General features: G+C 37.7%; 1 protein-coding gene across 1 annotated transcript in view; it reads left to right on the top strand.

The window, feature by feature from the left end:
• NKAIN3 (sodium/potassium transporting ATPase interacting 3) overlaps positions 1–18,147 on the top strand; it is a 246,115-nt gene that overhangs the window by 188,859 nt on the left and 39,109 nt on the right. Inside the window, exon 6 of the mRNA XM_040993241.1 lies at positions 13,814–13,874. Within this exon, the coding sequence (XP_040849175.1) occupies positions 13,814–13,874 (61 nt within the window). The remainder of the gene's footprint in view (positions 1–13,813; positions 13,875–18,147) is intronic.

Below are 18,147 nucleotides of genomic sequence, written 5' to 3'. Positions count from 1 at the left end.
CCTCCAAGGGACCATCAGTGCCAGTGCCCACAGGATAAAAGGAAAGAATCAAATGGCTCAGAGCGCAGGCAAAGGAGAAGACTCCTGAAAACTGGATCTTGCTCTGTTTCAAGCAGCACTAGTTGCCCAGTCTGCACTGGCTGTTCACATGTAGAGGTCAGTTCTTGTTTTCCCTCCCATTTTCAAGGGGAAGTCGACATTTGATTTTTTGTGTGTGAGATCTTACAGAATAACATGTGATTTCAAGTAGCCATCGTTAACACTTTAACAAAAAACCAAGTGAATGAGACTGCTGGCTTGGACTGGGAGAAGACTATCAGCATCAACTTTTGATGTTTGGTCTACTGATGGCATATGGACCAAGAGTGTCAGTCTGGGTTTGGGTTAGTCCTAGGATGTGTGCGTAGGTGTACATGTATACATTCATGTGCATGTGCCTGTGAACACACAGGATACATAAAGCTCGGTAGGGAAGAAGGAAGGTGGCTACTGGACACTAGAATGGATGGAAATGATAGGAAAACATGAAATGCGTGGACAATAGAAGAAAAGACGTCCAGCCAGAGGAGAAAGAATACCAACTGTGCCATAAAATAGTCTTGAAAGGGCAGTAGAGATCTTCATGCAAATAGAAACAATTTGATTCAATGGATTTGGATTATACATTCAGATTTGTGCCTACTAAGATATTTGTCATAAAATAATACTCAGAAACAATGAAAATCCTATGCCTTACAAAAATTCTAAGTATTTCAAGACTATAAAAGTTGTGACACTTCCAAGACACCATTCTTTTCACACCCTGTGAGGCAGCAGCAATTATGGATCAAGTACTTGGGTCCCAGACACCCAAGTGGGAGACCTTGCTTGATTTTGAGCCTTGATTTCTGCCTAACCTGTTCTTAGCTATTGCATGCATTTGTACCATGAACCATTGGATGGAAGATCTGTTTTCATTTATGCATGTTTCTGTCTGTCTTTCCAATATAATGAAAAATAATAATTTTAAAATCAGAATGCATTTTGGCCTCAGAGAATTCTAGAGTCTAAAGGGTTGCCCTGCTCCTTCTCTGTCCAGTTGTATGTATCCTGTTAGTTCACAGGCATATGCACATATGCCTTTTATTCACTTGGTATGAATCATAAATACAAATACAAAATCTAATAAATCTGATTTTGAAAAATCAGTTGACAATTCTGAAGTGTTGATTATTTGGATGGTAATTCTAATGTGAAATTTTCTAGTAGACAAGGTAGAAAATCAGAATTGAGCTGAGTATCAATTATGCATGCTAATTTTCACTCATGTACAAAGACTCTGATTAAATTCACATAATGCAGCTGGGTCCACTTTCATCTTTAATGAAAAGAAAATGTCATGCAAAGGCTATGGAAACAGAGATTGGAAATTCAAAATATGTATTTTCAAGCTCTCCCAAGGATGCAAAGTCATCATATTACCATTGTTCTGTGACACATGTTTGCTTCTTTTTATGTTTTTTATTATTGTTTGTTCATATATAAATACTTGCATTTATTGACTTTAGAAAAAAATTCAAAGGAGACAGAAAGGCACACTTTAAACTTCAGCGCAATGGTTCCTCTATCCAGAAGCAACAGTGTATATCAGTTCTTTGGATAAATTTCCAAAAATTTTATTTACATATCGGTTAATCATTGAATCTCATTACATATTTTAAAAACCCTGATTAAAAGTTATTTAAGAGTTACAAATTGTTTTTTCTTTCATTTAAGAGGAGTCTGCAGGCAGGCACAGCAGGTTTATAATTTCAGAAACTCAGTCTTTTTAGCCGTTTTTCATTTTAATTTTTGGGGCATATATTATATCCACAGTTATTTCACAAGCACAATGTAGCTACTAGAGTGAAACCCATTATAATGTCACTCCAGGAAAGGAGAAAAACCAGAATATGATTAACACACACCCCCAGGCCACCCTGTGCAGACAACAATCAGCTCCCTTAAAAGAGCTTTTCTGAAAGTCCAACAGAAATCCAATCATTTAGCCCACTCTGGGGTAGGAGAATTTAAGCTGGATGCATTGCAGTTCTGAAATGTAGATGTTCTGTTGCTGAAGAATACAGGAAGAATGGGTATTTAAGACAGTCAGCTCTGAAATATATGTTTATGCACGTCCTTTTCCCACATTTTTTAAGTGCTGGCACACTTCACACAGGCACATTGCCTTTGACTGTATTCTCTATATACATCAGAGTTCTATACAGTTAAAACCAAGGAGCTAATTCAAAACTTGGAGTTAATTCATCTAAAACACATGCTCTGCCCTACCTCAGTTGCTAACCATAAGCATTGCCTCCTGCTCTCCCCGCCACTCAAAGTCAGCAGATAATCAGCATAAGCATCGCCAAGGAATTTGACAGAAACATACTCTCGGGCCCTCTCTCAAATCAACAGAATCAAATTTTGTAGTTCAAAAAGATCTCAGGAAGTATGAATGAGTCTTTCAGGTAGAGAATCAGCGTGCACTGTCAGGTCTTCTATGGTCCCAGGTTAATGACAGACAAACTTGGAAGTATTTGAGAGATGCTTTCCCAGTCAGGCTTTCGAGACTAGAAGCAATTTCATGTATGAACTTGGGTATTTAGGAGAAGCCAGGGAGGCACCAGCATGAACATCAAGCTTTAGGCTTGCTGATCTATTCCCAATGATGTTCACAGCCATTAGTTCTTGTTCTCTTGCCCTGCTTGTTTTTGCTGGGCTGCTTCTGTTGATTCCCACCATATCACTCAAATGAGAAGCACAATACCTGTCATCCCCAGCTGCCTCTCTTCCAGTTTTCATTGCTCACTGTCTTATGGAGATGTCCTTGTTTCTAGCTTTCTCAACTCTTCTCAAAAGGACTCCATTGAATTTGAATCCATGAAGTTAAGTAGTAGTGAGAATTTATCACTAACTCTCAAAACCTGGATCCTGGCTTCTCTGTTTTTGTAAGTTGCACGATGTATGAGTTAATCTGTTCCGGGAGCAAATTATCATGGACTAGGTGGTCAATAAATAATGGCAATATATTCCTCACTGTTCTGGATCTTAGAAGTCCAAGATTTGAGTTCCATCAGGATCCAGATCTGCTAAGGCCCCAGCTCAAAAGCAAGCTGTTTCCATGTTTTGCTGCAAGTGCAGCAGTCCCATTGTGAGGACTCCACTATCTTGATGTCTCTGAGGCTTGCTAAAGGCCTCACCTCCTAATATTATCCAATTGAGAATTATAGTTGTAACAAATGCTTGTGGGTGGATTCGAGCACTCATCCTTTAGCATTTGTCTATTGCCAGTAACCAGAATTAGTTTGTTGTTGAGACGACGCTACCTCCCAACATCTCAGAAAGATTTTCTTGCCAAGACTGGATTGCTCATGACTGTTCTCTTTTTAAATCAATTGTCACTGGGACTTTTAGATGCTTAGAGAGGCTCAAGATGGGACAAAGATAAAAAAGCTTGGCAGAATCTCACAGTTGCAGCCTACTTGGGGCACAGTGTCAATGCTGTGTGAATTTCCATGGCTAAGAATGCCATTAGTTTTGACAAAATGTAGGCTGTTGACCTTTAGGAGAGCAGTCTCAGCAGAAAAGTACGGCAAGAAGCCAAAGTGCAGTGAATTAAGGAAGAATGAAATGCAGAGCAAAGGAAACAACTGATAACATTTATTTCAGCCATTTGTGTGTAGAAGGAGGAATTCTAAGATGTAACATAATCAAGTAAAATTTTTATAAGATAGGAGATGGCCTAACATTTTTAGAGGAAAAAGGGAGTATGTTCAAAATAGTATCAGATGTGAATTCAAAAGAACAAAATGAAGGGCTTTGAGAATCAATATCAGAAATAATATTAGAGAGAATTATCTTTAACCCCTGTCCTCAGATATGCTAACAAAAGCTAAGTAATAAATGCATAAGCAACATAAAATCAAATGTGTCTATGAGTTGGTTTACTTTAATAGTCTTATACCCAGCCAAGTAATGAAAAGAAGAGGGTGCTTTGAATTGCATCTGAGGCTTCCACAGAGTCAAATATTTTTAATGTAGGAAAAGCTTATTAGTGCTTTCATTTGAAGAGATAGGAAATTGTGAATTAATAAAACTATCTTGCTAAAATAAATAAATGTAGAGGCAATCAGAATTGAACACTACAGAGCTTGAGCTCAAAATTCTTTTAAATATTAGTACATTTGTTAAGGTTTTAGAATATTTACATATCTATAATAAGATGTTTAAACACTAAATTTACTTATGTTTCATATAAGCCTTATAAGCACAGTGTGATGGCAATTTTACACACATTTCTACAGAGATTAGCTTTTAACTGTAGCTTATCAAGTGAGGCCATGTGTAGAATTTTCCACATATGACATTTTATTGACCCTCAGAAGCTTTTGGATTTTGAAAAATTTTGGATTTGTGGTTTGGGATAGGCATGCAAATTCACATCTGAAAACTACAAAGGAAGATAGAATTTACCAAGTCCCAGGAAAAAAAGATGAGAAAGGTTGAGAAGGTAAAAGTAGAAGTTGTCAGTGAGCATGTCGGCAATGAGAAAGAACGCATGGCACCTGGGGCAACAGGGAGGCTAGCTTCAGACACGTTTCCTGCTGTCTTAGCTAATGGAGAACACCTGACACAATGAACTTTGTCCTTTAAAATCGTGTGATGAATGTGGAGGCCATGCAAATTATGGTAAAGGCATAAGACTCAGAGATGAAATATTTGTGTCTGACTCCTGACTCCACCACTAGTGAGTTCTGCACAGAGAGCAGCTGATGATTCTTTGTTTGCTCATCACATCCTACACCTATGCTATGAAAATGAAATTACGGTGATTTAGCATTAGTGACAAAGGAACTACCTAGGCAATCATAGCCACAAGTAAATTCTCCCAATGGAGTTTCCAATGATCACAAAGCTCTTTTTCTAATAAAATGTAAATATACATCATAAATTGTAGAGCTACAATCTATCTTGAAGTATCAGATTATAATCAGAAAAATTGCAGTGTAATGTTTGCACAGTCAGCTATTCTTTACACTTCCTTGTACTGAATATCAGTTTATCAACTGTTTCCATAATGTAAAAAGGCAGAAACCTAGCAGAATTGGTACAAAATATGTCATGTACAGTCAGTGATACTGAAGGAGAGCATGTAACGGGACCAAGAAAAATGCTTTAGCATGCCAAATCTATAAAGTTCATTAAGGACCTAACACAATAACCTAGTGGCTAAATCCTCACTCTGAATCTAATGGGATCCTATATGGGCACTAGTTGGTGTCCTGGATGCTCCACTTCCCATCCAGCTCCCTGCTTGTGGCCAGGGAAAGCAATCAAAGGTGGCCAAACCTTGGGACCCTCCAACCACTTGGGAGACCTAGAAGAAGCTCCTGGTTCCTGGCTTTGGGTAAGCTCAGCTCTGGTCTTTGTGGCAACTTGGGGAGTGAGCCAGTGGACAGAAATATTTTCTGTCTCTCCTTTTCTTTGTAAATTACTTTCCAATAAAAATAAATACATCTTTTTAAAAGTTTATTGAATGTCTTTCTCTTCCACCAAATTTGCATGACATCAAAACTTCTTCCCACATATCTTCAGAGTTCTACTTACCACTGAATCATCCCTAATGTCTTTCTCTTTGCTTGGTCCACATCACTGAATGATTTCAATTGAATTGATAATAAAGTGCCTATGAAACCAGAAACCAGTGGTTAGATCCAATGACAACAACTCTCACTTGTAAGCACCTGAAACAGAAGCTAAAGTGTCATTTATTTTCGTTTAATACTATGAAACTATCTTTTTATTTTTATGATTTTTTTGTGGAATAGAATTTCAAAAGGGACTTTTCAACAAAACCACAAAAAATTTAAAGTATCCAGAATTGTACTGGTTCCTAAAGTAAAATAGCATTTTCATACTAAAATGTTAGTCTGTTTCCATCCAAATTTACATGTTTTTTAAATAATAGAGTTCAACCTCTCAAAATCTCTTCCAGAACCCTTTCTGTTGGATAGACATGAGCATATTTCACTCTAATGAGAGTCGGCAATTGAGCCTGAGCTGTCTTCTCTAAAAACAGCAGCTCTGGGACAAGATACAGAGAATACAAACTCAGGTCTTCTAACTGACACCTGCAGTACACGGTATTTTAAAAATTTACATCGGAAGGTTTATGCATCCCAAGTCTTATTCCCACCTTCCAAAACTCATGCAACTAGGTTAATCAGTGCTTGAGAACCAACATTGCTCCCATGGTGGTTCTTTAAGTTTTACTTTTTGGACCTGTGCAACTACTTTACTTTTATAAGAGATAAATTCCCAAGATTATAAGGCAAAGTATTTAATACCCTCCATTGCAAAATGGAACAAATTATTAAATGTGGCATTTAAAAACTCTAAGTAAAGAAGATGTTAGAAATTCCAAGGTGTCAATGAGGATATTCAGAGGAAATGATAATGAAATAACCTCACTTCATTTTTACACAGGAATTGCCTGAAAATGCTTGGATCTAAATACATTACGTATCTAAATTTAAACATAGTATGTAACAATCAGTTAAACTCTAAAATAATGAATTGGTAGGTATAAGACAGGCACTTGTATTTGAAGGAAAATATTGTGATTTTGGTATTATTCCAAAGCCATCTTAAAACTATTAGTCTGACAAATAAAAATGGATATCATAATGCAAAATTCCCTTTTTCTAGTAATTCCCCTTTTCTAGTGATTTTAACATGTTTTAAAATATCAATTTATTAATTTAAAACGCAGAACATCAAAGAAACTGAATCCCTGAGCCTATGGAACTGTATCATAAAATTGATTAATTTTTGAAATAAAATTTTTAAAAAGTGACAGATATCCTCCTCTTGCTGCTTTGCTTCATGAATGCTTTTAACAGCAAGTTATGAGCCAATCTGAAATTAGGAGCTCTGAGCTCCATCCTGGTCTCCCATGTGGGAAGCAGGAGCCCAAACACTTGGCCAGCATTGGCTCCCTTCCCAGGTGCATTAGCTGCAGTGCTGGGTTCAAGCAGAACATCCTGGACTCAAACGGGCACTTTGATATGGGATATCAGCTTCACCCAACATGGCTTAACCCTATACTACAGTGCCAACACCACAAAATCATTTGGTTAGGCCCTGTCAAAGCAACTACAGGTGGGACTCAAAATTTCATAAATCTATAGCAAGCTAATTTTTAAATTGGTAATTTTGTATGACCAGTGAATGATGTTATAAACATCGAAATGGCCCTTGGAAGAAAGAAAAGTTCCCCAGACCTGACAAACATGGAAGAAGCATAGTTCAACATGACCTGGACAACTTATAAGTTTCAATAGTTAACAAGGGTACTTACATCCAACCAAAGACTTTATCTGTCACATTCTGGTACCACCACAGAAACAATTCTATCTCAAAAATATATTTATAGTCCTCATATGCACTGACAAATGCCATTTTAGTTTACAGTTAGGAATTCAAATTTGTTTAAGATTAGATGAAATTTTCCTTAATACAACCAATTATTTTCAAATGATCTCATACTTCACAGGCATAATAACTCTATCAGATTATTCACATAATACTGCTTAGAAACATCGAATTTGATGATGGAACTTATAAAGTCCCAAATAAAATGATCTATTTAAATAAAACCTTCCCGTTTTTCTTTTTATGCAATGCTCTTATTCCTCAGTACTTGCCGTTAAAAGTGCATTATCTAAGAAGAGTGCTCTATGTGAGTCAGAGAAACATTTGTGCCCGGTGATACTAATGTGCTGGTTTGTGCAGCTTGTCTGCATCACAAAAACACATCAGTAAAAGTCTTATCCTCCTTGGTAGAGGGTGGCAAATCATTTGTTTTCTATTGTAAAGCTGCCTACAAAAGTGCTTCCCATATATAAAGGCAGTAAATCCCTAGAGCCTGAATAAATATGATGCTGTTGCTGTCGTGCATTTTATGGTCATCCTGGAGGAAACAACTCATTTCCATATTCATTGGTTCATTTGGACTCCAGGGTACCACTGGGACTCTTAGGAGTGTGAGCCAAATGTCTTCACCCAACTTCAGGCTTCTCTTGGCTTAGGACATGCCAAAAACAAGCATAACTCTAATTTTGGATCTTGGAGATGGAAAAAATATAAACAGCTTGATTAAAAAAAAATGTCGGACGTTGCAAAGACTCAATTCCTCCAAGAGGGTTCCAAATAAATAAGAAGCTAGTCCCTCCAAGGACTTTTTTTCTCCCCCAAAGAATCTCAAGACCCAGACTTCTATTCATCTGGGCACAATAGAAGGAGAGATGGGTATGCGGACAATGGTACTCAAAGGTCCTCCTGGGAGGTCTAGAAAAAAAATGTATCCACAAAGGACATGAGATGCCACTCTCCACCTGCTGCCTGTTCTTCGGTCTCAGAGTTCTGTGATAAATACTCTAGGAAGAAAAAAAAAATTAGTTTAGTGTTCAATCCAAAACTGAGGAAAACGGCAGCATGAAGCTGACCCTCTTCCCTCATAAAATAGAGTGAGAAATTCATCCAGATGAGTAGGGAACTGGCAACATTCTATTATCTGATATCATGACTTACAATGAGATCAAAATGTTGAATTCAAGGACCCTGGTGCAATAGCATAGTGGCTAAAATTCTCACCTTCCATTTGCCGGGATCCCATATGGGCGCCGGTTTGTATCTTGATTGCCTCACTTCCCTTCCAGCTCCCTGCTTGTGGCCTGGGGGAAAAAAAAATCTCTCACCTTGTAAAAGCCTGGTATTGAAGGCAGACACATAAAGAAACTGATGGTATAACTGTGTGAAATGTAACTGAGGGGTTTGAGGCTGACTGGAAGTAGAAGGACAAGCAGGTCTTTTCCCAAGAGAGCCACGACAGGACTATCCGAAAAGTTTCCTGCCTCCTAAGACCTGTTGAAAAGATAAGAAGTGCATACTTAGCTGTGAAACAGGACAGTAAGGAGGGATTCCCAGCACAAATGTAAGGATAAAGTGCAGAGCAACTGGAAAATCAAAGACAGTGACATTTACAGCAGAGCATAAAGGATGAGAGGAGATGTGGGAACACGGTAAGGAGTTCGTGATCAGAGAGTGGAGTGTGCCTCAATGCTTGACACGGGCTCATGGCAGAGAATAGTGGAACTTAGGATTGAAAGCAAAGTTAAGTCGGAATTATTGAGGGATGGAGGTATATAAGAAGTACATGGGTAAACTAATCTTTGTTCTTGGTCACCTCAAATTGTGAATTGTGAGGATTAAAGTAAATATGACAGCGAAATTGCACAAATATGCTACAATAACTCTCATCTTCAAAAAATAATAGATTAACAGACAATATTTTACTCCAGTTACTACCACTTTTTCTGCTACCTTTTATGGCAAAAATTCTTGAAAAGATGTTAACATTCTATTTTGTCTTGAGTTCAAAATGAACGTATGATGCTCTACTTTTCATCAAAATAACTTCCATGGAAGCCAGCCGTATTCACCGTACGGTCCATCAGCCAGTGCTTAGTCTGCATGGCCTCTTCCTGTCAGAAACCATTAATATCAGCAGTTGCTCTCAGCCTTCCCTAGTCAGTATTACTGTGCTCTCTGTCTGGTTTCTTAGCCCCTACCCAAGTCTTTAAATACATTAATGTTCCCTAATTCATCCACAGACGCCTTTTCTGATCTCATTCACTTCTTTAGTGATCTCTTCAGTTATGTGGCTTTAATGATTGTTTATAGAAATACTGACACCTCCAAATTTGTATTGCTCTTTACTTGAAAATTTTCTGAGGAATGGGTTTTCTCTGGTCTTTAGAAGCAAGGAAATTTATTCCTCACCCACAAAAATATCACACTTGCTTGCCCTTACTTTAAAATTAACTCAACAACCCCACCTATGATACAACGCACAAAATGTGTGGGTATACCTCGTGGTCCCATGGGCAGTAAAGAGTAGCCTACGGGATCTGATACTCACATCACCACTGTGCTGTGGACGATGAAGGTATTTGTCTCCAACCCAGAATCCCCTCCAAAACTCTAGCAGGCTCATTTACTAACTTATCCATGGGATAAAATCCCGAACCCATACATCTTGACAGTGGGCATCTAGCCTTTCCCTCATAAGTAACTTAAAACCTCAATGCAAATAAATTACATATAAAAACTTTCCACAAATATATGTTCAATATAAGGATTTTCACTGGATAAAACTTAACACATAAGACAATGTATCTATTTCTGTTTCTCTCCCATGGGCAATGTTGGTCAAGGCTGTTTTGAGTCATTTTGAATTTGAAGAAACATCAACTAACAAATGGCATTTCAGAGCCCATGAGTAAAAACAAAACTACTGTTATTCCTTAAGGATTTCCTGAAGCTTTAGGGTTTAAATGTTTTTGTAAACCATGGAAATTTTATTTTTTTAAGATTTTATTTATTTTTTTGGAAAGGCAGATGTACAAAGAGGAGAAGAGACAGAAAGAAAGATCTTCCATCCAATTATTCATTTTCCAAGTGACCGCAATGGCTGGAGCTGCGCCGATCCAAAGCTAGCAGCCAGGAATATCTTTCTGGGTCTCCAACGCAGGTGCACGAACCCAAGCCTTAAGGCCATCCTCAACTGCTTTCCCAGGCCACAAGCAGGGAGCTGGATGGGAAGTGGACTGCCGGGATTAGAACCGGTGCCCACATGGGATCCTGGCGCATTCAAGGCAAGGACCTTAACCATTACGCTATCAAGCCGGGCCCAAACCATGGAAATTTTAAGAAAATTATCTTTGGTGTTATTTTTGTTCAATAAACCTGTCTTAAATTTTTTTAAGACTGATTTTTTATTGGAGAGGCAGATTTACAGAGAGACAGAGAAAGATCCTCCATTCTCTGATTCAATCCCCAGGTGGTCTGAATGGCCAAAGCTGAGTCCATCCGAAGCCAGGAGCTAGGAGCACTTCTTCCTGGTCTCCCACAAGGGTGCAGGGTCCCAAGGCTTTCCCAAGCCACGAGCAGGGAGCTGAATGGAAAATGGGGTGTCTGGGACAAAAACTGGCATCCATATGGGATCCCGGCACATGCAAGGCATGGATTTTAGCCACTGAGCCATTGTACCAGGCCCCCTTTATTAAATTTTTTATTGTTACTCTGAGTTTCCATTATACAGTTCTTTCGGTATAAGGATTTTCCCCTTCACTTCCCCCTCCTCCTATCCCTATTTTCCTCTCCTACCATTTTGCTCCTATTACTATAGTAGTTCAGGTTTTAGTAACCATAACAAGGTTAGCATTTGTCTATTAAGTGTATCGTGGCATTGTAAGTATGGGAAATGGTAGAAAATCTAACATCCAGTTGTTCAGGTGCTGGCCTCCCTTAAACACACCAATTTTCTCACCTGATGCCTCTCAGAGTTCTCTAGATGAGCTTTCTTTATCCGTCAATTAAGAAAAACAGTGGGACTTGACACAATCATGATCACAGAAACTACCTTGATTCACATCGAGCACTATACACAGTCAGTGGCAATGATCCTAGCACCTGCATGTGTTAATCCCAACCCTGACAATCCTTATATAAGGAGTGCAGCATAAAATGAATCAATCCTAGACACAAATCTGTCTGCAAACCTAAGCAATTCTTTGCACAAAAAGCAGTAATTTTATGTAATTCTCAGGTATTAAACATAATGGAAATGTGGATTTATGGTGTGGTAAGTTAAGCTGCTGCTTTCAAAGCCCACATCCCAAATGTGAATGCGTTGAGTCCCAGTTGCTCCATATCCAATTCAGCTTCCTGCTAATGCCTCTGCAAAGGTATCAGAGGGTGATCTAAGTTCCTGGGACCTGTAATGCACATGGGAAACACAGATAGAGTTCAGGCTGCTGGCTTTGGCCAGACCCGGGTGTTGTGAACATTTGGGGAGTGGTCAGTGGATGTAAGATCTCTGTATTTCTGCCCCTCTGCCTTTTAAATGAATAAATATATTGAAGCTGGAATTTATGTCATCAGGGTTTATAATACAGAGAAAAATTACTTTAAACAATAAGTTCTAGAAGTGGATAGCTTTAATGAAACAGGAAAAAAATGCCTTTAAGATGAATGACTTTTCCAAAACTTTATTAACAATAGAAATAATCACAATCATTATCCCAAGGTTATTTATTCTGTGTGTGTGTGCTATTGGCAAGAACTCATTTTATTCCATTTCCTGTAGACAAGCAGAAAGCCACAGGGACCATTTCAATTCATGTTCTGGGAAGCCAAGAATTACACAATGTCAACCATTTACGAATTAGTGATTAACATGATGTCTAGACAGTCTCATGAGAAAAATGTTATTAATTAAATAGCAGTTTGGTTAATCACAATAGCTAACGTAATTTTTGGAATAAATATTTTATTAGTGTACCCATCAGTAAAGCAAAAGTAAAAGGAAGTCTCTTAATTAACTCATTTGTAATGAAACTAAGACTATGGATAGCACATTCTTTTTGAGAGTCTGAAGAATGATCTAATTTTTCTAGTTTGACATGTCTTCATCTTCTTTCAATTACCTGGCCAAAATTCCTTTCATGTCATCTGTCAAGGTAATATTAAGACCCATTAGGGAACAATTACATCTGACAATTTTTCTGTTGATATACATTGCTCTATTGCTTTAAAACTGTGCATTCCCATATTACATTAGTCAGAAAATGTTCACTCCATATGGAGGGATGGTGCGCTATTGCTGCGATTAAAAACCTGACCTTACTGTCTGTAAGTCATAAGATTTATTTGAAAAGAAAAAATAAATAAATAGACCAGTTATCTTCACTACATAGACAATGAATCTTTTAGAAAACACAGTAAATGCTATATTTTTAGTACAATCATGAATCTTAAAACTATAGAAGAGACATATGATTCACATAATGCTTATGGAAGCATATTTCTCAAAAAATCATTCAAAGAACTTGTTCTTTTCTGCCTTCATTAAGTTCATTGATGATCCTCCTTTTAAGCATTCTTTCTATCTTACTCAATATTTCATCCTACTCCCAAACCCTTCGGTAAATCTTAACTGGATTTAGCTGAATGATAAAAACCAGTGCTACAAGGCTTGCATGTGCTGTTTAATACAGACTGTCGGAATAACTATTTTGTTCACCTTGTAAAAAAAAGTTTGCATTAGGATTGTATATAAGTTTCCTAAAATAGCAATATTCAATTTTGTATTAAGATATTCCCCTACAGTGTGATTATTTAAATTCATATATATGTGACAAAGCAACATATGGTTTAGCTATCAGCAAGTAACACTTTTGCAACTGCCAGCAAGCAAACAAAAATTGGGTGGCGTAGACCAAAGCTTCAGGTCAAGATATTTTTGTCAAGATGTGATTCTTTAGAAGAGGAAGTGATTTCCTTTTGGGTTTCCAGACACAACTCCATCAAATTATCTCTATGTATTGATATGTGAAGGGAGTTTGAGTTTCCTCTCAAAAGCATTTCTCATCAATCTTCGGGCCTTTCTTCCTGTAAATGCCAATAAACCAATCAGTAAATGCTCATGGACCCAGGCATGACAAATTCAATGAGTCAGTACTAGAAAGCACCAATATATACACACTTTGTCAAATAGACTAACTATATGCTAATATATATCGTATACATAATTCTAAATCTTAAGATACCAGTACTATAAATCAACAGGTGCAGGTAAAAGCATAATTTTTAAAGACTAATTATATAGGCTATTTAATATGTACATTTGGCATAAATTCTTAAAGAATGTGTTATTGTTGTTTTGCAGTTGGTCGGGTTTGTGTATGCCTGTTATGTGATCAGTATTTCCATGGAAGAAGAGGACACCTGTGAGTACTTATTTCCCTTTTTGTTCATTTTGAATGAGATGCAGCTTCCAAAAGGAAATGTTACAGGATTATAAATCCTGTCACAGTTGAGTGAGAAATGATTGGATTCTACATAGTGGAATCCAAAGATGGCAAGCCAAATTACACATCAATCAGGTGACTACGAATATTAAACTCTCAGTCCGAGTTTTATGGAAGCAGGCACTGGTGTCTAGAATTGCTGTCACGTTATGTTTCTAAAACTTCATTAGAGACTAACCTTATGCTGATAATTTGCAGAATTTACCAATCACCAGTTATAAATACGCTAGTGTCAAAATGTTGATGTCTGATAGTATTATTATCAATATAATAATACATCATAGAAAGACCTGCATGTAAATAAACTATATGAAATGTTATGAGAAAACCAGAAATGACAATTTTAAGATGTGTTGAAAAATTCAACAGTTACTAAGAGAGAAATAATAGGCTGCTTAGAAGGTGTGGTATGCAGTTGCAGAACACAAAAATAAAAGATGTGTGTGTTCCAGGCAGTTAGGTCATAGAAATTTAGCAATGTCAGTCAAAAATGGCATTTCTTGAGAACTCAAGAACTTCAAAAAGCACAAAGAAAATAGAATTAAAGACAGTGCATCTTTAGAGAAGGCACTTTTTACAGCAACTCTGTTACGGACTTAAAATATCAAGGTAAGGTTTATCTTAGCTATAAACATGGATGTATCTTTGGTAACCAAGTCACGTTTAACTTAAGCGTTGGTTATATCATTGAAATCTGAATGGTTCAACAGATTCTTTAACAAAATTAGGACAAGTGGCCATTTAATTTCTAGAACACAACTGCAAAGCAGTCTGATGGATTTTCCCAGTAGATTTACTGTATGACACATCAACTAGAATTCAGTACACAGTGGAATCTAATCTCAATTTATTTAGTCAAAATGAAGATATATTAGATCCTAAGATAAAATATATTAGGCATTGAAAACATGCAAATAGGAGCTAGTGTTGTGGCACTGCACATTAGCTGCAATGCTGGTATCTGGTATCAGTGTCAGTTCAAGTCTGTTGCTACACTTCTCACCCAGTTCCCTGGGAAGCAGTGGCTCAACACCTTGGACCCCTGTCGGCTGTGAGGACAACTCAAAGACAGGCTCTGGGCTTCAGCTTGAACCAGCCCGATCCTAGCCATTGTAGCCATTTGGAAAGTGGACCAGCAGATGAAAAATTTGTCTCTATCCCTCTCTCTCTTCATTTCTGCCTTTCCAACAAATAAATCAGTCTTTTAAAAAAGAAAATAGGACCCGGTATGGTAGCCTAAAGTTCTCACCTTGCATGCACCAGATCCCCTATGGGAGCCAGTTCTAATCCTGGCAAGAACACTTACCTTCCAGCTTCCTGCTTGTGGCCTGGGGCAGCAGTCAAGGACAGCCCAAAGCTTTGGGATCCTGCACCCGCGGAGGAGCCCCAGCAGAGGCTCTGGGCTCCTGGCTTTGGATTGGCTCAGCTCCGGCCATTGTGGCCACTTGAGGAGTGGATCTTTGGACAGAAAAATCTTCCTTTCTGTATCTCCTCCTCTCTGTATATCTAATTCCCAATAAAAATAAAATGAATCTTTAAAAAAGAAATAAATATGTAAATATGTGTAGTTGTCTATTTTAATTTAGTTTAAGGGTATTTTGTCTTTACAGCTAGATCAACCAAAATTGTCTTACACGTCAAATTACAGTGGTAATCACAACACATGTGATCTTTCAATATAATATAATTTCAAAAGTGATGTTTACAGGAAGTATTTCATAAATGGCTAATTCTACAATCTAATAAAGTTAGTATATAGAAAGATAGCAACTTGCTTCTGATTCCTAAGCAAGACAGGTTTCACAGTCAAAAACAATTGATTATGAGTAGTTTTAGCTGGATTGAGTTCCAAATGGAAACTCAGAAACTTGGTTGAATAAACACTTTAAAGATTTATTTTTATTATGTGTTTATTGGAAAGGCGGATATACAGAGAGGAGAGACAGAGAGGAAGATCTTCCGTCCAATGATTCACTCCCCAAGTGAGCGCAAGGAGCCGATGCTATGCAGATCCGAAGCCAGGAGCCTCTTCCGGGTCTCCCACGCGGGTGCAGGTTCCCAAAGCTTTGGGCCGTCCTCGACTGCTTTCCCAGGCCACAGGCAGGGAGCTGGAAGGGAAGCGGGGCTGCTGGGATTAGAACCGGAGCCCATATGGGATCCCGGGCGTGCAAGGTGAGGACCTTAACCACTTGCGCCACCGTGCTGGGCCCTTGAATAAACACTTTAAAGGTAAACTGGTGAATTCCAGCTGAATCTCTTCAAAAGTATTTTTTTTTTATGTAGATAGAAAAAAAAAAGGTATATGTGAAAAGCAGTTAATCAATAGCCTTTCATCTCATACAACAAATGTATAAAAGACTTTTCCTTGAAACCTATGATTTTAAGCGAAACTAGGAAATCCAAAATAGAATGTGAAATATAAGCCTCATCTAAACTGGGCAAATGTTTTTGACCTTCTCTCAGCCCTCTCTTAGAGTAATAATGCCAGTATATTGTGATTGTGTTGCTGCTGGCAGAAACTGAGGCTCTGCTGAGTTTAAGTCTTTAATTAGCTTACGCTTCTTTATAGAAGTCTTTGAATCAGCTGTTTTAATGGCCATCAAACTGGAGTTGAAGCAGCTGCTAACAGCCTATTCCATTAATGGCTTAATTCTACTTTTTGTTATTCGGGTTATATATTAAGTTACCAAGCAACATCTGGATATAGTGCTGTGGGTTGACATCTATTCAAACAATAGTTAGACTCAGAAAAGAGCTTTAGGTGCTCAAAACAAAATAAATACATCCAAGCCCAACTTGACATGATAATCTTCTGGAAAAGAAATGACACTGAAATGCAATCACAAACCTTTTAGCCTGGTTGTTCTCAAGTGAGGGTAGCTTTACATTTTTATTGAAAGAAGTAGGAATCAAAAGTGCAGATGTAATTAAATTGACCCAGTATCTTCAGACTGCAGATGTGAGCAGAAAGTAGCATCTTAAGTGAATTGAAATGATCTCACAGACAAGCACCATCTCTGCCAACACTTAGCTTTCAGATGCAATCATGAGCTGCCCTTTGGACATGACATTACCAGCCTACACTCAGGAAGATGTATTTTTGAATTCTTCTTCCAAATTCAAATATAAAATAAGTAAACAATACTGGCAGCCTTCCACTTCATTTTAGTATTAGAAAGTTTATGTCTGAAAGGTAAGTGCAAAAGTAAAGTGTAAACCCTCTATTTTGGTGTACAATACCTCATTTATAATTTTGATTCTTATTATTCGCAATAAAAAAATCTTCGCACGATTCAAACTGCAAGTTGAACCTTGTTCTTGGACTGCAACCTCATGGCCTGCGTTAAAAATTAATAGCAGTCCCTATTTCTTTCTCCTACATTACCCAAATGGTTCCATGTGACTAACATGTCAGATGGACATTTTTGAAGAACAATACTTTCTTGAAGAGACATTTCCACCTACACATTTTCTCAGAGATTTCTCAGCATGTTTTTCAAACTTTCTCATGAAAGTCATAATGGTAAGTCAAAAACACTTTTAAAAAGAAATTAAAAGTGTTCAAAAGACAAAATGCTAGGTCTATGTTGGTGCTTTCCATCATTTGTTTTTAATAAAGGGGCTTATTTATATATCTTCAGTTTTTTTATTGCTTCCTTTTTATGTATCTCTTGAAACCTGTGAGGTAGGATCTCTGAAATCTGTAATCATAATAATGTGTCAGCATCTTGCTTGTGAATCATCTTCTGCAGCGAATTAGTCTTCAAGATTGCTACTGTCTTGTCAAGCTCACTAAAAAAAATATTTTAATTTCAGGAAGTGTGGAAGTGAGGCAAAATATGCTTTAAAGAAAGCATTGTTTAACATGCATCAATCGTGCTACGTGCCTCTGAGGATCTGCTGCTAGCATCACTCTTTTTGGTTTTAGGTCACAAATTACCAGTAGGCATTTATTTGGGTTCATAAAGATTAAATCTTTATTGCCCAAAGGGACCTTACAAGTTGGTGGAAAGGCCAATAATTAGGTTGTTAAGAGGACTTGGGTTCGGTTCCCAATTCTTATCTGCAACTTTTTGTTAATGCAGACCCTGAAAGAAAGTGGTGAAAATGTAAGTAGCTCAGTTCCCACCACCCACATTGCTGATTCCCAGCTGCAGGTTAGAGGCATTTGAAAACCAACCCAGTGGTTGTG

The sequence above is a fragment of the Ochotona curzoniae genome, unplaced genomic scaffold (genome assembly GCF_017591425.1).
Source record: "Ochotona curzoniae isolate NIBS_2020 unplaced genomic scaffold, NIBS_Ocur_1.0 contig_1071, whole genome shotgun sequence".
In the NCBI taxonomy this organism is placed as follows: domain Eukaryota; kingdom Metazoa; phylum Chordata; class Mammalia; order Lagomorpha; family Ochotonidae; genus Ochotona; species Ochotona curzoniae.
Note: the sequence above shows the minus strand (reverse complement) of the source record. Positions and strands in the feature narration are given on the sequence as shown.